Below are 26326 nucleotides of genomic sequence, written 5' to 3'. Positions count from 1 at the left end.
TTCTACTGCAACAGAGGGCGCCTGTTCATTTTCCCTTCTCCCCCTCACTTTCCCCCCCTTTTTCCTCCCTAGTTGCTTTTGTATTGTTGTATTTTATTCTATCATCTAATAAAATATTTTTCTACAAACTGTAGAAAAAAAGGGGGGGAAAAGTACCAGTTTTAATTTCTTCGGTGGCTGTTCCTTTGCTGAATCCCTTTTTCCCTTCTGCACACCCGCATGATTTCTGAAAATCAATATTGCTTATTGTTTTTTTGTTTTTAAAGAATTCTGCCTTTTGCTTAGCCGCTCAAAAAGATGATATAAATGCGTCGGGCATGTTGAATAACTAGGCATTTCGGTGGCATGTAATCTGACCTTGTGCAATCTGCACGTTTGTCGCAGTTAGAATGAAAGAAAGGAAAGAGGAGAGAATGTTGACTTCTGTTTGGACATATAATGGAAGGAAAAATAGCGCAGAACGTCTGTCCTAGATCACTTGGATGGCTTCAGCTGCAAGATAACGATGCGAAGCCCTGGCTCTGGAAGTTTTCTAACTGCTTTTCAATTACTGAACAGAATTTTCCCCTCGCTGCAAAAACGGTAGAGTATGGACTTAAATGTTTATTAAGTGAAATGCTAAATTGATGCGCAAGTAGTCCTCAACTTGCAACCAGTTGCTTAGTGGCCAGAGTTAAAATAGACCCCCCTCAAAAAAAAAAACACTACTTATGACCTGGTTTTGAAGTTAAAACCATTGTAGCATCCCGTACGTGAACAAAATTTGGGCAAATTCACCCTGGCTTCCTCCATCTATCTCTCACCCATCCTCACCCATCAGGGTCCCCTCAGACCTTGGGCTTGCTTCCCATTCCCTCCTCAACACACACACACACCAGCTTCCTCAGCGATCATATACTTACCTTCTGTAGATCTCTGGAGTTCACATTGGGGAAGGAGAACAGACTACTACATCCCTAGGCTGTCTAGTTCCATCTTGGAAAGAGGCACCATTTTGGGAGTGACTGCAATGAATCGTGGCCACTTCAAAAATGGCGCCTGCTTCTGGGACAGTGCCTTGCGCCCTGCAGGGTTTGTCATCTATAGCTATTGTTTGCACCATACTTCTCTTGCCTGCTGTTCTGCTTCAGCAAAAGCATTAAAGCCAAAGATGCTTCAAAATGAATAGGAATTGTTTTACATTATAAATTTTTGTGAAACAGAGCAAAGTTCCCAAATGGCTCCTTCCACCCTTAGGGTCCCGGAGCCCTTCAGACATGGAATACGGGTCGTCCTTGATTCAGCCTGGAATTACAGTCATAAGTTGCGCTGGTTGTTAAGCAGGTCATCATGTGACCCGCCTGATTGCATGATTATTATTTTTTGTGTGGTCGTGGTTAAAGGAATCGCCGTGGTTGTTAAAGCGAACCCACGTTTGTTAAGCGAACCCATTGTCTATGATGGCTGCGTTTTGCCAGAAACTGGAAGCAAACACCGGTTTCTGGNAAAAAAAAAAAAAAAAAAAGCCCATAGAGCCCGTGATCATGTGACTGAGGTGCTGCAGACAGCCATGGCCAAGTGCCCAAAATTATGATCACATAACCACAGGAAGAGCCTGGCCGTCAGAACTATGAATCCAGGTCGTAAGTACCTTTTTGGGTGGGTGGCGTAGCTTCAAACGGTCGCTAAACAGCTGGTCATAAGTCAAGGACTACCTGCGCTTCTAGCGAGCTTGAAGTTTTCCAGTCTGAAATCCTTTTTGCAAATCTTCAGCAAGCTAACCTGGCCTCCGTTTGTCACTTCTCTCTCTCTCTCTCTCTCTCTCCCTCTCTCTCTCTCTCTCTCTCCCTCTCTCGCTCTCTCTCTCCCCTCAGAACAAGCCCATGGAGAGCAGGAGAGGTGCTGCAGAGTTGAAGGAGGCCCCCTCGGCTCGCCACGTTCCTCTGCAGCCGTTCGCGGCCCTTCCCCTCCCCGACGTCCACTCTCTCCAGCCAAAGCAGATCCAGCTTTCCCTCAACCCTAAAGTAAGCTGCTGTTCTCATGGCTCTGACTCCTCCCCACGGGTTCCTCAGTTGCACTTTGGTGGTGGCGGCAACGGCGGCGGCAACATCGGTGGTGGCGGTGGTGGTGGCAACAGCAGCGGCGGCAGCGGCGGCAGCTTGATTCACCCTGGCACGGTCTTAAGCGCCCCCGGCACTGGGACAATCACTTGGCAGATAGGCTCAGAGTTGGCTTGCCGGTCCTCCTCTTCGCTCAAGAACGGCCCCGCGAGAAGCAACATGGCTGGCCTGTGCCGGGAAAACCCGGTCCCTGCGTGCCCCCACTTTTCCTGCTGCGGGAAAGTCCACTTCCAAGCCTGTCACGGTAACCTGCACAAAATGCGTCCGTTTCCCCCCCATCCGGGCTGCACGGCACCTGGCTACTTTTCCTGCTCTGAATTCAGTGGGGCGGCGGGCCCCTCCGAGGAACACCTGGCCCAGCCGGAGCGAATGTCTTGCGTTTGCACCAACGCGTTGCACTTAAAGGTTTCACCTCCCCTTTGCTTAAAGGGCTCTCACCACTGCACGGAGTGTTTAAGCAAGGTTCGTACTTCCTCTTTTTAATCCATTCACGTGATTTGGGAAGGTCAGTCGGCTTCTAGAGGCCAGGCGGGTGCTTTGGTCCGAGGGCCAGCCTGGTCTGAGCACCTGTCCAAGGTACGTCCAGGCTTTTCAAAATGGCTGCCCCAGGTGGGCCGTTACAGGTAACCCTCGACTTTTGAGCCCAAAATTTCCATTGCTAAGCAAGACAGTTGCCAAATGAGTTGTAATAATAATAATTAATAATAATAATAATAATAATATAACAACAACAACAGTAGTAGTAGTAGTGATGATGATGATGATGATGATAATAATAATAATAATAATAATAATAATAATAATAATAATAATAATAATAATAATAATAATAATAATAATAATAATAATAATAATATAATAAAGTTGGAAGGGACCTTGTAAGTCATCTAGTCCAACCCCCTGCTCAGGCAGGAAACCCTACACCATTTCGGACAAACGGCTGTCCAATCTCTTCTTACAAACCTCCAGTGATGGAGCACCCACAACTTCTGGAGGCAGGTTGTTCCACTGGTTAATTGTTCTAACTGTCAGGAAGTTTCTCCTTAGTTCTAGGTTGCTTCTCTCCTTGATTAGTTTCCATCCGTTGCTTCTTGTCCTGCCTTCAGGGGCTCTTGAGAACAGCTTGACTCCCTCTCCTTTTTGTTTGTTTTTGAACTGGATCAACGCAGTTGTTAAGTTAGTAACACACGTTTGTTAAGTGAATCTGGTCGCGAAGGGGGAAATCACATGACCCCGGGACGCTGCAGCCGTCCTAAATAACGTGCGTCTGAATTTTGACCACCTGTCCACGGGTATGCAGGCAAAGGTCATAAGTATGAAAAACTGTGGTGAGACACTTTTGGGGAGGGGGGTTGTTGTCACTAAACGAATGTAAGTCGAGGGCCCCCTGTAACGTTGAAGAAATAAACATTCGCCTGCAGGCAAATGGGCAAGCCTTTTTTTAAGAATACCTCTGTGAGAGCTAGAACTGCTGGTAGAAGTTGGTTTCTGTGCAGTGTCATCGTGCTAAGGCAATGGTGCGTGTTTTTTTCCTCCGCAGTCCCAAGAAAACCTAGTAGAAGCCGCTAAAATGTGGCCAGATATTCCTCCGCCCAGTGCCCAGGTGGCACCCCTTTCTCTCCCAGTGTGTAATGGCTGTGGAACCAAAGGAACAAGGAAAGAGAAGAGCCTTCTCTTAGCCAGTAGCTTTGGCCGGATGACCCCCAAACACGGTAATTCATATCCTTTGACTTCATCCTTTTAAAGTTTAACCGTCGCTTTAACTTTCCAGTTCATCCAGTGTGTCCCAACCTGGGCAACTTTTTTAAGGTTCTCAGAATTCCTCAGTCCGCTGGGGATTTCTGGGACTTGAAGCCCACCCACCTTAAAGTTGCAAAAGTTGGGAAATGGAGCTCCTGGGAGAAGTGCAGTTATTTTAAGGCGCTGGATCTTTTCTCCTTCCGAACACAGGCTCTCCAGAAATTGCCATCGCGAACCAGTTGCTGGAAAACCTGCCTCCCATTGGGGTCTTCTGGGATATCGAAAACTGTTCAGTCCCGTCTGGCCGTTCCGCCGTGGCGGTGGTCCAGCGCATCCGGGAAAAGTTTTTTAAAGGCCACCGAGAGGCCGAGTTCATTTGCGTGTGTGACATTAGTAAGGAAAACAAGGAAGTTATTGAGGAGCTGAACAATTGCCAGGTGCGCGCTCAAAAGATTTGGGGGGAATCCGTCCACTCTGGACCTGCAGTGTTTAATCTTTTCTCGAAGTGTAATTTTCCTTTCTCCTCCACCCCCTTCCCCTTTAGGTGACTGTTGCACACATCAATGCCACAGCCAAGAATGCCGCTGACGACAAACTCCGGCAGAGCCTGAGGAGGTTTGCAGATACCCATGCTGCACCAGCCACCGTGGTGCTTGTCTCAAGTACGTATCGACGGCGCTTCATTTGGGAGTCACTTTGATCCTTGCTCAGATTCGAAATCCATCTACTTGAGTTGCATTCAAAGTCCTAAATAATGGGAGCTTCACAATTAAGAGAGCCGGCTTGGTTTATGGATTAAAGCTCCAGGCCAGAAGCCAGGAGACTGGGAATTCTAGTCCTGCCTTAGATATGAAAGCCAGCTGGGTGACTTTGGACCAGTGGCTAGGAGACTGGGAGTTCTAGTCCCGCCTTAAGCAGGAAAGCTGGCTGGGTGACTTTGGGCCAATCACCAGGAGCCTGGGAGTTCTAGTCCTGCCTTAGGTATCAAAACCAGCTGGGTGACTTTGGACCAATCGCTAGGAGACTGGGAGTTCTAGTCCCACCTTAAGCAGGAAAGCTGGCTGGGTGACTTTGGGCCAATCACCAGGAGCCAGGGAGTTCTAGTCCTGCCTTAGGTATCAAAACCAGCTTGGTGACTTTCGACCAATTGGTAGGAGACTGGGAGTTCTAGTCCCGCCTTAAGCAGGAAAGCTGGCTGGGTGACTTTGGGCCAATCAGCAGGAGCCTGGGAGTTCTAGCCCTGCCTTAGAATTGAAAGCCAGCTGGGTGACTTTGGACCAATCGCTAGTAGACTGGGAGTTCTAGTCCCGCCTTAAGCAGGAAAGCTGGCTGGGTGACTTTGGGCCAATCAGCAGGAGCCTGGGAGTTCTAGTCCTGCCTTAGAATTGAAAACCAGCTGAGTGACTTTAGGCTAGTCCCTCGTTCTCAGCCCAATCCACCTCAACAGCTCAACCCATCTCACAGCTCTTGTGGGGAAAATAAGAGGAGGAAGGAGAAATATATATGTTCACTGCCTTCAGTTACTTATAAAATAATAAAGGCAGGATAAAAAAAAATCTTAACAAATACTCACTGCATTTGCATTGCGGCATAAACTCCACTCAAGCTTGAGAACCAACCAGGTGGTTTTTTTTTTCTTTTCTCCTATCTCTTTGAAACGATCTAGCTTTAAATAGTTGCTTTTCTGCGATGACGTTTGCCTGGTTTTGTTGAAGTCAGCGGCACAGCAAGGAGCAGTTTTAAGTTTGAACCCAGTATTTTGCCCTCCGAAGTTGCCCTAGCAGATGCTTACGAAAAATGCACGCTTGTGTCAAGTATCAGAACCTCCCAAAGCCACTGACTTGGGATTTGGGCGCTGTCTTTTTTTTTTCTTTTCCCCAGCTGATGTCAACTTTGCCCTGGAACTCAGTGATTTGAGGCACCGCCATGGTTTCCACATCATCCTGGTTCATAAAAACCAGGCTTCCGAAGCACTCTTGCACCACGCCCACAAGCTAATCCGATTTGAAGAATTTATTTCAGATTTGCCCCCAAGATTACCCTTGAAGAAAACAGTAAGTGGCTGATCACTGGTCAGGCTTTGAAATGTCATCAGGGAGACGGACGGGCATTTAAATCCTTAAATCCGTCCCACGGATTCCTCCTGCTTTACCTGTCGGCTGCAGTTATTAATGTGGAAATAAAGTTGGAAATACAAGTAGACTAGTAAAGGTAGTCCTCGGCTTATGACCACGGTTGAACCCAGAAATTTTGGTTGCTAAGCAAAACAGATGTTGAGCAAGTTTTGCCTTTCTTGACATCGTTGTTAAGTCCTTCAGTTGTTCAGTTAGTAACACGGTTGTTAACCGAATCTGGCTTCCCTATTGACTTTGCTTGTCAGGTCACAAAAGGGGATCACCGGATCCCAGGATCCTCTTAAATATGTGCTAGTTGCCAATTGTCCCAATTTTTACCACGAGGGTGCTGCGACGGTCACGTGGGAAAAAAAATGTCATAAACTCTTTATTCAGGGGCTATTGTAACTTCGAAAGTTCACTAAACGAATTGGTTGTAAGTTGAGACTGTTGGAATTTGTTGTTAGAGAGTGACTCGCCTCTTTCACAATTCAGATAACAGTTTAAAGCACCTGTTGTCCCTTAGTACGAAGCACGTTTTGACTGTCGGCAATCCTGTAAAACGTTTCATGCCTGCAGGGCGCTTTTTCAACCTACAATGCGTGGGCTTCAACTCTCAGAACTCTCCCATCAGCATCCTGGCTGGGGAATTATGGAAACTGAAGTTGCCCTGTCTGTAGACATCAGGGTTCAGTTTCTACAGCTTTTGATGAATTTAAGCAATCCTTACGGATTTGGCTTCAAAATCTAAGGGACTGGTTTGGACAAAACTCAGCAGCACTTTTTCGTGCGGCTGCTGATAAAAACAGGATCGCCAACGCGATCGCCAGTGTCCGATAACGGATATGGCACTAGAAGAAGAAGAAGAATCATCCTTACGGAACAGGCCTATCCGGGTTGGGCCCGAGGAGTCTTTTGTCTCTGCGGGTTTATTGATCTGAGGATTCTTTCTATTTTAAATTGTCCAAGTGTTCAGCTATGTTGCTTTGCCCTGCCCTCTTGAGAAGCATATCCGAGCTCCCTTTTTTTTTTTAATTCTCTGAAACAGGCGTGTCACACTCTGTTATATGTTTACAACCTGCCCACCAACCGAGATAGCAAAAGCGTCTGCCTGAGACTTCGGCGCCTGTCGGACAATTGTGGTGGGAAAGTCCTGACTGTCTCCGGCAGCAGTGCCATTCTCCGTTTCCTCAGTCAAGATAGCGCGGAGCGAGCCCAGAAGCGGATGGAGAATGAAGATGTCTTCGGCAACAGGATAACCGTGTCTTTCACCCCCAAAAACCGAGAGCTGGCAGAAGCCAAGAACGCGGGCTCTTCTGTGGCAGACAAAGCCAAGTCGCCCAAGAAAGTCAACCGGAACGCCAAGCTGTGCCTCATGAGCAGAACGGCGAACGACCCATCTTCCACCACCAAGGCTGCGGCCGCAAAAGGCCCTCAAGGGCATGGGTCCACTGCTAAAAACACCGCCGTTAAAAGCTTACAGGTAGGGTGGCTTTCCGGTTTATGCCTCTTTGGAAAAATCAAAAGCATTCCTTCCTTTCTGATCTGATCGATCTTTGCAAAGTTTTTGGTGTTTTTTTTTTTAAAGGTGTACTTTGGACATCAATGAGCGAACCGTTTGTTTGGACCAGGGGTCTTCAAACTTGGCCCTTTGATGACTTGCGGACTTCAACTCCCAGAATTCCTCAGCCAGCGTGCCTGGCTGAGGAATTCTGGGAGTTGAAGTCCACTCCTCTTAAAGTCTATATCAGGGGTCTTCACACTTGGCTCTTTTGTGACTTGTGGACTTCAACTCCCAGAATTCCTCAGCCAGGCTTGCCTGGTTGAGGAATTCTGGGAGTTGAAGTCCACAAGTCATAAAAGAGCCAAGTTTGAAGAGTCCTGGCTTAGAGACATCTTGTGCCTTTTTAAATCCCCTTGCTGATGACAGATAGTTCTTTTTACGACCACAATTGAACCCCAAATTTCCATGACTAAGCGAGACAGTTGTGAAGTGAATTTTGCCGCCTTTTTTTGCGACCTTTCTTGCCTCAGTCATTTTAAGTGAATCCCTGCAGTTGTTAAATTAGTAACCCAGTTGTTCAGTGAATCTGGCTTCCCCCATTGACTTGGCTTGTCAGAAGGTCACAAAAGGGGATTACGTAACCCTGGGACACTGCAACTGTCCTAAGTGCATGCCAGTTGCCAAGTGTCTGAATTTTGATCACGTGACCCTGGAGATGCTACAACGCTTGTGTGAAAAATAATCATAAGTTTCCTTTGTTTCAGTGTCATTGTGACTTTAGAAGGTCACTAAATGGACTATTGTAAATCAAGGACTATCTATGTAGATAGAATACAATAAAGTAACCATGAGTCATGAGTCATTTTTCTCAGAGCTTTTGTAACTGAATGGTCACTGAATCAACTCTTGTAAATTGAGGATCACCTGTAGCCCTTTTTTTTTTGTTTTCCAAGGAATTGTGCCGCCTTGAATCAAAACCGGGAAGAAGCTCTGAACACCGCCAAGATCAGCTAAAAGAGGGAGTTCCTTCATCACACAGCGGTTCTACCTCGGCCAGCTCTGTACCCCAGGCGACCAAGAAAGCAGGAGAACCTGCTCACCATAAAAACAATCCAAAGTATGTTGAGAACAAGGCAGACCCAAAGGTGTTTTTGTCACGATGCAACTGGACTTTCTTGTTTCTCTTTGAAGACGTTTCGCTTCTCATCCAAGAAGCTTCTTCAGCTCTGACTGGATGGTGAGGGAATGGAAGGATTTATATTCCTTGCAGACAGCTGGTCAATTGCATCCTTTTAGAGGGCCGTTGAGGCCACTTGGAGGTTTACCTGTGTCCTCAGGGTCATCTGAGTAGTGCAAATGGGTGTGGAGCCTTCTTGGAACTGTTGAAAGGATCGTGTTGTAGATAGATGATGTTGTATCTCTCCCCCTCTGCTGAGAGAGGGCTGTCCAACTTTGACCTAGATAGCTTCTTTCAAACCAGCAGTCCTCTCTGTCCAAAATGTTCCAAGAGAAAAACGAAAGTCCAGTTGCCTCTTGAAAAAGCACCTTTGGGACAACCATGACCTGGATGACTGAGAATCTCCAAGGCAGATATTCGTCAAAGGCTCTGTCAGGGTGAGGCCTTAATTAAGCCTTTTTCCTTCGCCCAGGAAAGAGATGGTGGCAGCCAGAAGCATCAACAGTTCCCCAGTGGACAAGAAGGAGAAGGAGAACGCCTTCCAGGTCAGCTTTCCTTCAGCTTTCAGCATGCTGACGGCCTCCAGACAGCACAGTCCCATTCTCATCTCTCAGAGTTGTTGGTCATCAAGGTAGGTGTCATTGCGTCACAAGGCTGTGCACTGTTTTTTTTTTAGAGAGGAACGCCACATTTGATTTCTATTTAGTGCAGGGGTCTTCAAACCTGGCCCTTTGATGACTTGTGGACTGCTGGCTGAGGAATTCTGGGAGTTGAAGTCCACAAGTCATCAAAGGGCCAAGTTTGAAGACCCCCGATTTAGTGTGTGCTAGGACAAAACCGCGTGCCATCTGTAGAGCCTCCAGTATTGCGACCCCAGAGCAATGGTTCTCAACCTGTGCTTTGCAGACCCCTGGGGGGGAGCCGCGAGGTCATCACTGGGGGGTCCGCGAAGGCTTGAAGAAACGTTACGATTTAAATCTTGAGGGTCCATGGCCACAACATGTATTGAAAGGGGGCCTGTGGCTTCTGCACGGAATTCATAACTTTAAAAAAAACCCCTCCCCCCACCAAAAAAAACCCTTAAGAGATGTTGACCCAAGAATTTTGAAGGAAGTGTCATTAATATACTGTATTTTAATATACAGGTCATCCTCAAGTTACGACTGTAATCGAGCCAATAGGTCCAAAGCCAATTTCTTTCCTTTTTTTTTCTGGGAAGGGGGATGTGAAGGAGAGTCTAGCTAGACATAACAACACCAAACCTAGCGCGAGAATCAAGGTTATTGTAACCAGAGCTGATAAGGAATTGGCGGGCTGGAGAACTGGAGAGGAAGCCCGTGTTTCAAGCTAATTGGGGAATGTGATTTATGACTGTTAATTGGAGGAGGAAATTGTGTTTTGATACTATGTGCTCAGGGGAGGGGAATTCAGTTTCGATGTTATGCTACTCAAAATAAAGAGTTTCGTCTGTCGGAACCATGACAGTGGCAAGGAAAGTCGTAAAATGGGGCAAAACTGACTTAACAAAATACTCACTCAGCAACATGAATCTTGGGCTCAATTGCGGTTGTACGTCGAGGACTACCTGTATACTACAGAATGAATGATTCCAGGTTCTCTTTCCTCCCCTCGGCCGCAAGGAGCGTGTCTCCAAGCGTTTCCAACCGGTCTTCTCCGCTTGCTTTGAACGTCACCAATTCTTCCAGCCATGCAGACTGCCCAGATCCCTTTGCAAATGGAGCAGACATTCAGATTAGTAATCTGGATTACCGGCTCTCCCGAAAAGAACTTCAACAATCTTTGCAGGATACCTTCACTAAGCACGGCAAGGTAAACAATCCCACCCATCTTACAAGGCCGCTGTTTATACTTAACTTTCGGTGTGGGTGTTTTTAATTGTCGAAACGTCTTTTAAAATTGTTTTGCTTGCTTTAGAATTTTAGAATATATAAGCCCAACAACCCTGGCGGTTTTAGTAGCTCCGTAAGTACGTGAGTTACAAAATTGCTTTAATTCCACCTTGACGATCGTACTCGCCTCCAATTTTACTTTCTTTTGATACGATTTTCGTCTTTTTTAAAAAAAAATCAGGTAAAGAACGTGGAACTTAGTCCTCACACTGACTACCAGTTGAAGGCTGTTGTGCAGATGGAGAATCTCCAAGAGGCCATCACTGCTGTCAACAGCTTGCACAGATACAAAATTGGTAACAAGAGGATCCAGGTCTCATTAGCCACAGGAGCTGCCAGCAAATGTCTGGCACTGATTAGGTAAAACTGCTGTGCAGGGTCTGAGGTTTTGTTTGATAAAAAAAAAAAATACAGGGAACCCGAAGTTGCCTTCGAGCTTTACGTTTTTATTCAGCTGAACAAATAACGGGCTTCTCTAAAAGAGAGAAAAAGCCCCAAATATCAGAAAAGCCTTATTTTTATACCTTCTTTGATTACATAAGCCATTCACCCAGCCAAGCTGGCACACATAAGATAAAGACTTTGCCCTTTAAGGCTGGCACACTGTAGATAAGAAGGGAGAAAGCAGAAGTAGCTAAAAATGTGCCCTTTTGGGGTGTTTCCCCAAAGACACCATATGTTCCCAGGTGGGTTGGGATATTGGGTGTTTCCTTTGCTGTCCTTTTATGACCTTGCATTCATGGTTCTGCAAGTGGCCAGCGACAGCGGGGCCATCTGCACGTATTCACAATTGATACTGTCCTCTTAAGTCCGGGTCAACAAAACGACAGCCACTATAATACTATAGCACTTAATATCTCTGAACTAAAAATATTCTGTGGATTAGAGTAGGGGTCCCCAATCCCCGGTCTGTGGATCAGCACCGGTCCGCGGCATGCCAGCAACCAGTCCGCACAAACAAGCAAAGCCCCATCGGCAGGATGCAGGCAGCACGCAAAACCACACTCCCCTCCAGTCTGTGGAAAAACCTCTCTCCACGGAACCGATCCCTGGTGCCCAAAAGTTTGGGGGCTTCTGGACTAGAGGGATAATTTGAGAAAACGGGGGCCTGATTTTGCCTGGGGGATTACAAAAAAAGGAAGCAGTCTCGTTAAGCAGTCTCGTTCTTTTGGGATGGAGGAGATAGGAAATAAGCAACACAGGTAGTCCTCAACTTACAACCATTTGTTTAGTGGCCGTTCAGAGTTACAACGGCGCGGTTTTACTTTGTAGGTCGGCCTTTTTTTCTTTCTTTCTTTCGTTTATCACGTCCCGATTCTTGGAGACTGCCTGGATCGCTCCCCGCTGTTTTCTTAGCATGGTTTTTCAGAAGCGGTTTGTCATTGTCTCCTTCCTAAGGGCTGAGAAAGAGAGACTGGCCCCAAGTCATCCAGCAGGCTCCTCTCTGCCTTAAGGCAGGACTAGAACTCACCGTTTCTGGGTTTTTAGTCTGGTGCCTTAACCGCTACACCGAATTAGCTCTGCCCGGACAACCTTTAGAGCATATTGGAAATAAGATTTAGTCGATCTTTGGCCCTTTTTAAATATCTGTTTCGCTCACGGACTTGGCCTATTGAGGCTCATAAAGAATCTTTGCTCCTTGTAAATCTAGTTGCTTTCAAGGACAGTCTCACAATTCTGCAAAGAAAGAATTCAGCGATGCCCAATGCTGCTGTTTCTTGACGTGCTCTCTCTTTTTACAGTTCAGAAGCAGTATCTATTCTTCAGGACGCTCCAGCCTGCTGCCTCCCCCTTTCCAAATTCACCGAGATTTACGAGAAAAAGTAAGTGGGAAATTTCGCCCGCAAGGCTGCCGATTCCGACCAACTCCAGACTTGCTGTTTGCGGTCACCTCGATCCGGGATTTAATCCCTGCTATTCCAGGATGTCTGTAAGAGCTGCAAATTGCTTCTTTTGCCTTTTTTCATTTCACTGAGCCATTTCCGCTTCTGGTTTCTAGGTTCGGACACAAGCTGAATGTGTCGGACTTGCACAAGTTAACAGACCTACTAGCGATCCGTGATCAAGGCAACGGTCGGCTGCTTTGCCTCTTACCCAGCAGCCAAGCGAGGCAGAGCCCGTTAGGATCTTCGCAATCGCACGATGGCTCCTCTGCTAACTGCAGCCCCGTCATCTTTGAAGAACTGGAATATCACGAGCCTGTCTGCAAACGGCATTGTGTGAACAAAGACTTCAGGTAAATTTGCTTCCCCTTCTCGGCAGTCAAGCTCTGCCATCAAAACCGAATAGCCCAGAAAGTTACACTTGATTAAATTGGTTTCTGAGTCAGGGTCTTTAAGGCAGAACTGGTGGGTTTTATTCTCTTGGAAATCCTTTGAAATAACTGGGTTTTTGGCTGGTTTTCCAAGCAGAGTAAGTCCCTACGAGCATAGGACGTTGTCCGCCATTGAGTTTGTTGGGTTTAGCAAAAGCAATAGCACTTAGACTTATATACCGCTTCATAATGCTTTACAGCACTCTCTAAGGGGTTTACAGAGTCAGCCTATTGCCCCCCAACAATCTGAGTCCTCATTTTACCGACCTCGGAAGGATGGAAGGCTGAGTCAACTGTGAACCGGTCGGGATCGAACTGCTGGCAGTGGGCAGAGTCAGCCTGCAATGCTGCATTTTAACCACTGCGCCGCCACAGCTTTTTAGAACCATTTAGTGCTTCTTCCAACAGAACTTAGAAAGGCTGGGACTTTATATGTGCAAAGTAAATGCTTTGCTACTGATCTTAGATCCATTTCCCTCCTTTCGTAGATGTGGATATTGTCAAACCAACATGGATTAAATCCACTCTTCAGCATGCAGGAAATCCTTGACTTACGACCAACTGAGCCTGGAATTATGGCTGTAAATTCATGCTGCTTGTTAAGCAAGTCACTACTAGATTGCTTAATTTTACAATTTGATTTGATGACCTTTTTTGCAGTTTTTTAAGGGAATCACCAACCATCATTAAGCTAATGTTACAGTCAATAAGCAATTCCATTGTCCACAGCGGGCCTTTTTCTTTTTTTTTTGCCATAAACTGGAAGTAAAAGCCAGTTTCCAGTAGAAACATCGTAAATTGCATTCACACGACAGTGGAACTCTGCAAGCAGCCATAAATAGGGGCCAGTTGCTCACCCCCCAAAATGGGATCATGTGGCTGCAGGGGGGCAGTCCGATGGACGACCATCGGAACTTCAAATCTGGGTCGTCAGTCGCCCTGGAGCTATGAAAAGCCATTAATCGGGGAACTACCTATACTAGGAGAAAGAATTTTTGATTGAACCTCTTACACTTTATGGTAGAAAAATAAGTCTGGTTTGGATTCTTTCCAGTTATTGTAGAAGTTGGGAAAAATAAAGCTTCAAGCATTGAACATGTAAGCTGTGGGCGGTAGTGGGTAAAGTTATATAGGCAGATTTTCTTTGCTCGGCTTCCAATAAAACCTAACTTTGTCGTTGGTTTTTAGCGAGCACGACTTTGATCCTGACTCCTACAAAATTCCCTTTGTGCTTCATTCCCTGAAGGCATTTGCTCCTCAAGTTCATAGCTTGTTACAGACCCACGAGGGGACAGTACCACTACTCAGGTAAACCATTGCTCTGACACCCAAAGGGTTGAGAGGCATCCAACTCTTCCAATTAATCATAGAATATTCAGAACTGATGTGGCTTCGCAGTGCCCACGATCGGGATCCTTACTGGTTTTTAGTAACCCATTATAGCTACAATTAGGATGAAATCAAAGTCACCCCACTGCCTGTTATGATTAGAAAATACGAAAGGGGACTGTTTGTGTTTCATCTCCAGTAGTCGCACAAAGTTTGTTGACAGGCAGAGAAATAGAAACGGCCCTATAAGCGTTGAGCTAATTCTTTTATGTTCACTTCCCCCTCCTACCCCTTTTTTTTTACAGTTTCCAAGACTGTTATGCTTCAGAATTTAACAGTCTAGAAATGGTTCAGGAAGGCCATGGAGGGATTCCTCTGGAGCATCTTATCTCCTGTGTTCCTGGTGTTAATATTGCTATCGCGCAAAATGGCATCAAAGTTGTCAAGTGGATACATAATAAACCACCTCCTCCTGCCACAGGTATTTTATATTATTCCTCGGTTGCTGTCTTAGTTAGCTGCCTGACCTGGATCGTTCGTTCCTTTTCTCCCCTGTTGTCTGAATTGGCACAGACAACCTGTGAAGCAGGAGACTTCCCACCTAGATGGTTTTTTTCTTCCCAGCCTACCAAGATTGTCATGGCAACCGTGAACATGTTTGACCGACATTTTGTTTGTGTTCATTTGTATCCTGCCTTTATTGCTTTTACAAACCACCTGAGATGTCCAACACGTCTTCCTATTTTCCCCACAGCAACAACCCTCTGAGATTGAAAAGAACAGGGTAATTTACTCCCACGTCAGATTATTCTTTTCCGTTTTCCCACTTCCAATAAATGGGATTAGTGTCTTGAACAGGCACAAAGAATCAGGACCACATGTTGGTTTTCAGTTTTGTTGCTGATGCCTATAGACGAGAATCTAGTCAACTTAACAGTCAGCACTAAATTGGTGTTAGTTAAGAGTCAACGGAATTCAACGGACCGCTTGTGGGAACATAATGATCCCAGGCTGATTCCTCTCTTGACTCCTCTCCCAGGCTCTGCCTTTCCTCCTACAGTTAGTCTTACCAATGGGGTACTTCCTCCAATTTCTGCTCTTTGACAGTGATTTGTATTGCCTTCTCGTGCGTTCCTCCCAATAAAGATGCCTTCTTGGGTGGGGAATCTTCTTTCTTCTACTCCAGAGCCTTGGCTGTTGCGTTCAAAGAGCCCCGTGGGCAACCCACAACTCATCCAGTTCAGTAGAGAAGTGATTGATCTCCTGAAAAACCAGCCCTCCTGCATTATGTCCGTCAACAAGTTCATCCCCATGTACCACCACCATTTTGCCAAACAATGCCGTGTGTCGGACTATGGCTATTCCAAGTTAATAGAGCTGCTGGAATCGGTGCCTCACGTCCTGCAGGTGAGTTCAGACGTTCTGCTTCCTTGCCAGCGATGTTAGCCTCCCAAGAGCTGGCTTTGAAAGGGGGCTGGCATCATGAGAAACATGAAAAAGCATCTCTAGCTAGCTGAGCGTGAACACTCACCTGCTTTGCAACAAAAATTCTAGTCCAAATTGCGATCGAAAATTGAGCTCTCCTTGTAGTGCCCGTCGACTTGGTCTTGCCCAGCTCTGTAGAGTTTGGTCTATAGATGTTGGTCCCAGCCCTTCACGCCAATCGAGAGAAATATAACTTGATGGACGAGCGCTCAGATTTCGCCGTAGATCTACGTGCAAACTTTTTTTTCTTCTACTTCTCAGATTCTCGGGATAGGAACCAAGCGCTTGTTAACCTTAACCCACAGGGCTCAAGTGAAGCGATTCACTCAAGACTTACTAAAACTCCTGAAGTCCCAGGCCAGTAAGCGAGTTGTAGTCAAAGAATTCTTACATGCTTATCACTGGTAGGTATGCAGAGCTGTGCCAACGCATCATTTTAGATTTCCAACTGCAAATGTAAAAATATCTGCGTTGTGTGTGTGTGTGTGTGTGTTTTGTTTTTAATTTAGCAGCTTGGGGGTTTAAAGCAAGTCATATATTTTCACGGAAAGGGAGACACAGATTTCTTTGTCTCTGAATTAAAATCATCTAAAAGGCAGCAGCAAAATCCTCCAGGTTTAAAGGTTTATAGAATAAAAATGGAAATGAGTTGATTTTAAAATTTGGCTGCTGTCAAAGATGGAACGCCAGAAATGAGCCAATCTGGGGGGTGTGTGTTTGTATGTCTCTTCCTAAATATATCTGTGGGGTGTTTTTTTATATAATCATTTCCATCAAACTACCCTAACATCATCACTCTGGGATTTTTAACCCAGAGGCATTAACCACATGTACACTAAAGTCAAAATTTACAGAAATACCTTACAGCATTCCAGTAAATACGTAGCTTGACCAACGATTATTACATTGCAAAAATATTTTTCCCACTACTGGGTTTAAACCTCAAAAAAATATTTTGCTTTCCTTTTGATTTCCTGCAGAGGCTTGCCACGGGCAAGTAGAAAGCTTCAGTTTTGTGTTTGTGTGGCTAGTTCTACGGTTCGATCTTAAGGCAGTGTGTTGGTTTTTTTCCCCAAGTGTTTTCTGAGTGATTCATCTTGCAGGTGTTTTTCGAAAGACTGGGATGTCACGGAATACGGAGTGTGTGAATTGGTTGATCTGATATCCGAAATTCCTGACACCACCATTTCTTTGTCGCTGCAAGACAACGAAATGGTCATTTGTATCCCCAAGAGAGGTATGTTGTGGTCGCTGAAAACCTCAGGAAAATTCTTGTGTCTTATCTCGCTCAACGTTGCCTGCCAAACAAGGTGGACACAGGTAGTTCGTTTAGTGACCATTCAGGGTTACAACAGCACTGAAGAAAGTGACTTAGGACCGTTTTTATGACTACCTCTATTGTGATGAGACATCAGAGGAGAAGTTGCTATATTCTCAAGAGTGGTAAAGATCCAGGAGACAGCTGTGTAAATCCCCAGCTGAGTTATCAGGAAAAAAAGATTGCCCATTTTGCTGGTTCCTGGGCAGACTGCTACTTATTGATTGCTGAGGTTTATTTACTGTCTCCATTGACTAGGACTGTAGCTAGTGAGAAGATAAAGCTATTTCCACCCTAATGGATTTCGGAATAGATTGACTGTTAGAGAGAAAAGAATTCAGTTGCGGGAATTCTCGTGACCTCCACCCCATCCTCCAAACCCACCCACACCCCTTTTCTTTTTCTTTTGCTCAATAAATCATTCCAAAAGAAAGTCAATGAATGAAAATGGGAAATGAATGAACCCCTGAAACGCTAGGAGAGAGAGAGAGAGAGAGAGACTTAAATCTTTGAAAATGTCTTCAGCACCTGGCAAATAACTTTTGTTAAGGTGTTCTAGAACAGTGGTTCTCAACCTTTTTAATGCCGCGACCCCGACCGGTCGTAAGTCGAGGACTAAACCGGTCGTAAGTCGAGGACTAAACCGGTTGTAAGTCAAGGACTACCCAACCGGTCGTAAGTCGAGGACTTTCCCGGCCCGGGAGCGCCGCACATGCGTGGTTCCGCCCCCTGCGCTGGCCGAGGCGTAGCTGACAAGCGGCAGAGACAGAGCAGGCCGACCACCAGCTGGCCCAGCCCAAGGGAGGTAAGGCACCCACCGGAAAAGGGGAAAAAAAATGGTGGACAAAAAAAATGGCGGACAGCCTTGCATGGCGACCCCCATGAAATGGTCGATCGACCCCAAATGGGGTCCTAACCCACAGGTTGAGAACCACTGTTCTAGAAAGACAGCGAGTTCTGGTCCCATCTTCGGCACGAAAGCCGGTCGGGTGACTTTGATCCAATCGTCAGGAGATTGCGAGTTCGAATCCTACCTTAGCCATGAAAGCCAGCTTGGTAATTTTGGGCCAGTCAATTTCTCCCCCTCAACCCACCACACAGTTATGGGGGGGGGGGTGAAAAGAAGAGGAAGAAGTATGACATATGCTCACCCCCTTGAGTTATTTATAAAAATAACGAGAGTGGAATACAAATAAATAAATTTGATTTTTTGCGGGGCCCCGAGGGCAGCTTGGAGGGAACAACGGGGGGGGGGGGGTGTCCTCAGACCACACTTTAATAAACGTTGCTAGAGAGATGCTCCTTTTCCATCTTCAGAACGCACCAAGGAAGAAATGGAAAGGACGAAACAGTTCTGCAAAGAAGTGATTGATTTGCTGCGCCACCAGCCCTATTTCCGTATGCCCTTCAACAAATTCATCCCGTGCTATCACCATCACTTTGGGCGCCAGTGCAAACTTGCACACTACGGATTTACCAAACTGCTTGAACTTTTTGAAGCCATACCCGACGTCTTGCAGGTAGGCAATTGTAAGAGAAGGGATGGCAGAACTTTGGGGGGTGGAGTAAAAAAGGGAATCAACCTAGAATCCCTACGTAGTCACAAAAGAACTGCATTTCACATTACTGAAACACATGTGGATTGTGTGATAACAAGGGTGTTTAGAATAACTCAATGCAGGGGTAGCCAATGTGCGCAGAATGTGCATGATGATAATGTTCTAGGTGACTCTTCATAATCTGCTTGTTCTGGGTGTAGGATTAGGGACGCTAAATGAGGACTACCTGTATTCAAGGGAGACATTTTCTATTTTTGTCTTCCATGGCTTTTGAAAGAAAAAACTTACCGAGTTTTGGATCCTACAGTTGCTCTCAATATTCTAGCACTGCCTTCTCCAGTCGCTCTTAAATAACCAAGCTGACCTTCATCTCCAGGTCTTGGAATGCGGCGAGGAGAAAATCCTAATGCTAACCGAGACGGAACAAGTCAAAGCTTTAGCTGCTCAGGTGGTGAAGCTGCTCCGTTCCCAGAAGGATAAATGTCTCATGATGGCAGACGTCCTTGCCGAATACGCTAAAACGTTCGGCTACCCTTTGCGTCTCCAGGACTACGACGTTGGCTCCGTTCCAGCCCTGGTGCAGAAGCTTTGCCATGTCATCAAGGTGGGTTTTCAGGTGCCGCGTGAGGAAAAACGACCGCGATGGTGGTCTTAATGGGGGAGGTAGGGTCGGCCGAGCAAGGGAGAATCCAAACCACGTGGAAACGCCAGGGCTGAGCAACTCAAAACACCTTGTGAGATTTTCCTTCTAGAATTCTAAATGATGGGGATGGCTATCTTCCCCAATCTCCTGTCCTCCTTCCAGAATTTCCAACTGCCGTAGCTCTGGCAGTTATGGGATTTGTAGTCCATAGGGTAGAAGGCTGATTCTTCTCTTCTTTCAACTCCTCCAGGTGGTCCATGTAGAATCCGGGAAACAGCTTCAACTGATCAATAAAAAATCCCTCCGGACGCTCACTTCGCATCTTCTGGTGCTTCTCATGACCTTGGATGAAGCCACTGTGGTTTCTGTGCAGGAGCTTAAAAGGCGTTACGAGGCCGCCCAGGGGGCTGTCCTCAACCCATGTGAATATGGCTTCATGACCTTTATCGAGCTTCTGATGAGCGTGCCTTATTTTATCGAGGTGAGGAAGACCTCTTAACACAGAGGCTATGGAGACCAAAGCTCAGTGTGGTCTCCAATCCCTCATAGTTACCTTTTCACTTGTCTACTTTTCTCTATATATAGACCTAGCCATTCTCCAGCCTAACAGATGAGTTGGAATTGGAATACTAGGGCTGTGATTTATTTTTATTTTTTAAGACTGGAGCTGTGCAACCCTTTTCAAAGTCAAAACATCCCAGCCACCCCTTTCTCTTTTTGATACAAACTCTTCCGATCTCCTTGGAAGTCTTTTGAGGTTGGCATGGATGGTGCCAACGTTCCTAGGAGTAGTGTGACCTCAGCATGGATCATAACCCACAGTTGTGGGATCCAGGTGGGGATAGAAGAGAGGGTTGAACTGTGGGGTCCTTGGTGCTCTCTGAGCTTGGTGGTTTTCTGGCAGACGTTGCATTACCCAACTAGGTAGCATCACCAGTACTGATGATGTTACTTAGTTGGGTAGTGAAACATCTGGAAGAAAGCAACCAAGCCCAGAGAGCAATAAGGACTCCACAGTCCAGGTGACCACAAGCCACATCTGGATGGTGTGACACCAGGTCAAGAATGGAATCTTTTGGTTTCTAAGTAGATTGCATCCTCTACTTATTCAAGAATATTCCTCCATTTGTGAAAGCAGAAGGACGACTTACATGGAAGTCCTTTTTGTTCCCCTTACAGGTTTTTATTGATGGCAGTGCAGAATATGTGAAGCTTACAGATCTTTATGTGTTTGCCAAGAAAGTGAGGATGTTGCTTCACACCTACCATTACCAACAGATCTTCCTCCACGAGTTCTCAACAGCCTACAGCAAATTCACAGGAGAAGAACTTCATCCCAACACATATGGCTACAATAACCTTGAGGAACTTCTAGGGGCAATTCCATCGGTTTGTAGCTACTACTTCTCTCTTTTCTTTTAAAACGTGCGGGATTCTTACGTTCCAAATTGTAGCTTTCCATAGTAGTCGTAACCAGACGTGCCCGTAGACCCCTGGCCGCCCTATTGTCACTTAGAATAACATGGTGAGAAATTAAATAAGTTATTTTTCCGATGATGTCGTAATTGGGCCCATCATCCTCTTAGCCAAAAGCTTGACGTTCTCCCTGAAAATGTTCATTTTATAGCTTTATATCATTTTATAGCTTTATATCTTACCTGTAAAGTTCATAGACGATAAAGTGAAGACCGTGGGCCTTTCAGAAGTCTGTGATTAAAACTCTCAGTAAGGAAACTCATGGCGTTATGGCAGTTGTATTGTTTCAGGGGCCTTTGTTTTCAAATGCTTTTTGTTAAAAGTTGTCATCCGTTGTTGTTTTTTTCAGAAAAGAATAGCTTGCTTTATTCATGCATTTATTTGCAGACCTATACAGGCAGTGCTCGACTTACGATCACAACTGAGCTGAAATTTTCTGTTGCTATCAAAGACGGCTGGTATTAAACTGGGGCACAGCAGCATCTGCCATCTAGCTTTATAATGCCATGAAATTGTGATTTGGGCTAATTTCCCAATGTTTTCGTGGAACTCATCCAGTCCAAGTTGGAGTAATGATAATAATAATAAAGTTGAAAGGGACCTTGGAGGTCATCTAGTCCAGCCCCCTGCTCAGGCAGGAAACCCTATACCATTTCAGACAAATGGCTGTCCAGTCTCTTCTTAAAAACTTTCAGTGTTGGAGCATTCACCGCTTCTGGAGGCAGGTTGTTCCACTGGTTAATTGTTCTAACTGTCAGGAAGTTTCTCCTCAGTTCTAGGTTGCTTCTCTCCTTGGTTAGTTTCCATCCGTTGCTTCTTGTCCTGCCTTCAGGCGCTTTGGAGAAGAGCTTGACTCCCTCTTCTTTGGGGCAGCCCCTGAGATATTGGAATTCCAGGTTGCTTCTCTCCTTGATTAGTTTCCATCCGTTGCTTCTTGTCCTGCCTTCAGGCGCTTTGGAGAATAGCTTGACTCCCTCTTCTTTGGGGCAGCCCCTGAGATATTGGAAGACTGCTATCATGTCCTTCTCTTCATTAAGGACGAGGGGGAACATGATTGCAGTGTTCCAATATCTCAGGGGCTGCCCCAAAGAAGAGGGAGTCAAGCTATTCTCCAATTGCAATTAACAAAGAAGGGAAGATTGCAGGAATGCTGCGCATAAGAAGATCTTTAAGGCAGGAAGAAGCTTACCTAGGTTCATCTTAACTTGCATCTCACCTGTCGTCTTCTTTGCCTTTAATTAGGTAGTATGGATAAAAGGCCACGGTCATAAGAGGATTGTTGTTCTGAAGAATGACATGAAAAGTAAGTAATGGGGTTAACTTTCCTCCTTTTGGGGGGGGCTGTCTGTCAGACAGAACAGTTGCTAATCTCCTCCCTTCTTTAGCTCGCTTCAACTCTCCCAGTCTTCCCCTGGCTGATGAAAGTTACGAAAATGAACTGGCCGATGGCGATGGACAATCCACAAAGGCAGCAGGAGTGGACAGATCCTTAGATTTAATCCTGGAAGCACCCAACATCGGTAACTGATTGATCGCTGGCCGCTATTTGGCACCTAGCAAATGTTGAGTCTTTTGGCCTTGAACAGATAAGCCAAAAAAGATAATAGATAATAATCTATATCTATATAAATAAAAATGTAAATGTTCGTTTGTTCAAAATCTTAAATCTCCGAAAGTTCTTCACCGATTGCTTTGAAATTTTGACACAATGTTGCGTTCGAATACGCGCGTGTTTTTATATACCTACTATTATATAGATGGCACACCTGTGACAGGTAAAAACATGCTTTTTTTGAAAAACAGCGCCATCTGTTGGACGTAAAAGCAACACACGCTTTTACCAGACTGAGCCACAGCAACGCGTGGCCGGGTACAGCTAGTAGATAATAATAATAATAATAATAATAATAATAATAATAATAATAATAATAATAATAATAATAATAATAATAATATCTAATAATATTTATTCAGAAATAATTGTTATCTAAGAGAGAAGAGAGAAGAAGCCATGGACCAGAATTATAGTTGTGTTTCGCTTGTCTTTTTTCCATTTTCATCTCCCAGCCCATTCTCTTCTTTTTTATCTATTTGTGACCCGCCTTTCTTTGCAAATACTGTAAATCAAGGCAGCGAACGTATCCAACACGCTTTCCTGGGTTTGGGCTGACAGAGGGTGACTGACTGGCCTAAGGTCACCCAGCTGGCTTTCGTGGCTAAGATGAGACTAGAATTCAGGTCTCCCACTCGCTAGCAGGATGTCTTCACCACTAGACCTTACTAAAGAAACAAGTGTGATTTTGCAAGCTTGCTTTAACGTTGAGTCATTCACTGCTCTTGTGAGTTTCTAAGGAGTTGCCTTAATTTTCTTCCTCCTCTGCAGTCTCCAGTCAAGCCGAGGAAGAGTTGCTTTGCCTCACCAATGCCTCACCTGTTGATCTTTTATGCCAGCCGGTCCCTTCCTGCCTTCCCTCCCCACAGCTGAGACCAGATCCAGTGGTTCTTGAATCAACAGATCTCATCCGTTTCGAAGAGCACTTACCGACCCCTTCTGGTAAAGGTTACTGTTCCCTTTAAAAAAACCTGGCTCCACTCAATAGTAGCAGAAGTCCCGACAGTCAGGGTTGCTTTCCTTTAGGAGTGATTGATTGGATCTCACAAACGAAGGCAAATATTCGTATCCCAGGATAATGTTGCAGAATCTCGTCTGAGCCGGTCACCGGGACCAGACGTTTAGTCTCCTAAGCATGAGTGCAAAAAATTGGAAGACTTAAGTTTCTCTTTCTGGTGACTGACTCAGGTTGGTCCCTGATTTGATCTCCTTGCAGTCCAAGGGATTGTGAAATGGGAATGTGTTGTGTTTACCCTTAAAGTCATACGGATGTCTGAAGAATCAATAAAATAGCTTGTCGGCTGAAAAGCTAACAGCTCAGGTTTGAGACCCGAGCAACATGCGACAGGGTGGAGCTCCCGTCCTCGGCCCAGCTCCTGCCAGCCTAGCCGTTCAAAAGCCTGCAAATGCGAGTAGATAAAGAGGTACCACTTCGGTGGGAAGGTAACTGTCAACGCTGCTAACATTGGAGGTTCTTGCTTTGACAAAATATGAAGAGGCAGCCCCTCTCTGTATAAGCTGTGTGGTATACTTTTAGAGTTAAATTAGATGGTGCTGGGAGGGGAGGAGAAAGAATGTGTGTGGGGATTAGTTAAGATAAGAAACCCCAGGCTACAGAAGGGAAGGGAAACTTTGCCCTTCAAACGGATTGGAGAACGTGATTTATGACTGCTAATTGGAGGAGGGAATTGTGCTTGAGTATTATGTGCTCAGGGGAGGGGAATTCAGATCTTGGCATCCACCATGTTCACCTGGAAGGGTGCTATACTAATAAAGAGACTTTAAACAATGCCTCGAGGTTCTTTGGAGTATTCCCCTAATCGGAACCATGACGGTATTTCATGCCGGGCAAATGACCACAGAAACTGCTTCGGGCAGCGTTGGCTCAATGACCTTGAAACGGAGGTGACCATCGCTCCTTCTAGTCGGCAACGACTAACAGAATAAAATCCTCAGCGACTCCTTTACCTTTACCTTACTTTTTCAAAACTAAACAGTCCTCCTTTTTGTTTCAGAGATTACAATAGATCCTGAAGAGGAGAAGGCCGCTGGTCATTCAGAAGCTCATAAAGAAATCGGTCACTTCTCCGAAGCTATGGAAAATATCTCAGCTACTTCCTGTTTGGCATCCGAACATCCGGGATGCAGAGAAGCCACGGACAGTCCAGCTCGGAAGCAGCCCAAGAGCCGAGTCAAATTGGCCGCCAACTTCTCCTTCGCACCCGTAACCAAGCTTTAAATCTCCTCCCGGTGTGAGAAGCATCGTATTGTTAAGACTACACAGGAAATAAAGTCGGCTATACTTTTTTTTTTTTTTTAATTTTTAATCACTTTCTGGAAGGGGCTAGCCACCGATCCGTTTCCTTTGTCACTGTGACTGCCTTCTGTGCAAAAGTTGCACAATCTCAACCGAAGTTAGCTGGGCAGGGTTTTTTTTTATTATTATTATAATTATAATTATTATTGTTGGGACTTCAAATATTTGTTAAGGGCGATCTAAACATTTTACCCTTTTTTATTCGGTCCCGTATCGACAAAAAGCAGATGCGAGAAGCCTTGACAAAGAGAACGGATTTTTTAAGTTTCTGATTCCCCAAGGGCGATGTCAATTTCTACACCTCTCGGGCTGTTTCTAATTTGCGATTTTGTTGTCGGGGGGGGGGGGAAATAACAATGCAGTGCATTAATTGTGTCGTGCGGAACCGGCCTTTCGGAGAGCCTTTTTAAAAACGGTCACTTAGATGGGAATACGCGGTGGGGTCTTTCACAGTTAGCTTTGTAAGGGCAAAACTTGGGAACTGGTGTGTTTTTGTATTTTAATTTTTTTTTTTCCGATGACTTGTAATTAACTATTGCCAAAAGAAACAAACAACCCCACCCCAAAACCCCGATCATTGGAGAAGTCGCTCGGTTTGGTACAAAACCTCCCTTTTAAAGGCCTTCTGTGATCATTTAGTTCCGTCCTGGAAACTTGTCAGAAATGGTTTTAAGCTTCCCTTTTATGAGTGCTGCCAGTGGATGCTGATTGGAGAGAAAGTCATTTTGAGTGCCGGGTATTTTGAAGGCACCACCTCGGGTTGCAGTTGTTCCCTCGAGCTTGCCGGGGGGGGGGGGCGCTGAGATTTCAAGAAAACAAAATATGCATCGAAATGCATAAATCACGAATCGCCCCGAGGTGACGGGAAGTTTTTTAAGACAGAAACGGCGATGATGCTTCCGCAGTGCTGAAACGGGAGCAGGAGGTAAGAACGCCAAGGTTAGGGGCCTAACCTTGTTTGCAAAACTGTTTTAAACGTGGAATAAATGGGAAGCTTAAATTGGAATCGATAAAAAGGTTTTTTTAACGGTGTCTGGTTTTTATTCCTCCTGGTACTGAAAGCTGCTCTTGCGTGTCGTCATTTTTCGCTTCCAGTTCTTAATGGGGGTATTTTTTTTTTCCTGTGGTTGTTGTGGTTGTTGCAGTTGTTGGCTTTTAAGAAGGGCCAGCCTTAACAGAAGTCAGTGGGATCCTTTTGCCTTCTTTTTAGAGAGAGAGAGAGAAAAAAACCTTAAAAACGTCTTCCGAAGGTATTATACCCCTGCCCGGGTAAATCTGGTACTTACAATGGATTGTATTTGCCAGGAGAGAAAATTTTTGTACTGCTTGTCAAAAGGAAAAGAACCTATTCTGAGGTTTCCACTGGCTGGATGCAGAAAAATATATATATTTTGTAAGAATTATATTTTATAATGGACAAGGTTGGAAAAACAAAACTGGGGTTTTTCACAGCCAGCAACTGAAGAGAGAGAAAGAAATACCACCAGATGGCTATAGGTACTGTTGTGTGTTTTTTTTAAAATGGATTTTGTTTAAAAGAGGATTTTTAAACAAAGCCATCTATTAAACCTTTCTGAATTATATAGCCATTACGAACTCAAGAAAACAATGGAAGCTTTTTTTCTGAGACTGAGACACGACACAGTATGTTGGCTAGGCTTACAGTTCCTCTACAGACTAGGGTTTATAGGAACAGTTGTTAGATTTTTTTTCCCTTTCCCTCTAGTGT

General features: G+C 45.3%; 1 protein-coding gene across 1 annotated transcript; it reads left to right on the top strand.

The window, feature by feature from the left end:
• The first annotated feature begins 438 nt into the window (after positions 1-438).
• Positions 439-24585, top strand: MARF1 (meiosis regulator and mRNA stability factor 1). The gene is made up of 26 exons (XM_015826880.2): positions 439-582; positions 1854-2561; positions 3640-3811; positions 4050-4276; positions 4384-4501; positions 5721-5893; positions 7002-7436; positions 8411-8574; positions 9107-9265; positions 10275-10464; positions 10726-10904; positions 12287-12367; positions 12544-12780; positions 14047-14166; positions 14493-14668; positions 15374-15594; positions 15934-16076; positions 16776-16909; positions 18308-18510; positions 18926-19153; positions 19443-19673; positions 20372-20581; positions 21911-21971; positions 22054-22188; positions 23052-23222; positions 24296-24585. Exons 1-26 carry the CDS (start codon positions 439-441, stop codon positions 24517-24519), a joined length of 5244 nt encoding a protein of 1747 aa, XP_015682366.1. The 3' UTR covers positions 24520-24585.
• Positions 24586-26326: the final 1741 nt, after the last annotated feature.

This window comes from Protobothrops mucrosquamatus, unplaced genomic scaffold, assembly GCF_001527695.2.
Source record: "Protobothrops mucrosquamatus isolate PMUCROS unplaced genomic scaffold, P.Mucros_1.0 scaffold3352, whole genome shotgun sequence".
NCBI classification, from domain to species: domain Eukaryota; kingdom Metazoa; phylum Chordata; class Lepidosauria; order Squamata; family Viperidae; genus Protobothrops; species Protobothrops mucrosquamatus.
This window is presented reverse-complemented; position numbering and strand designations above follow the sequence as displayed.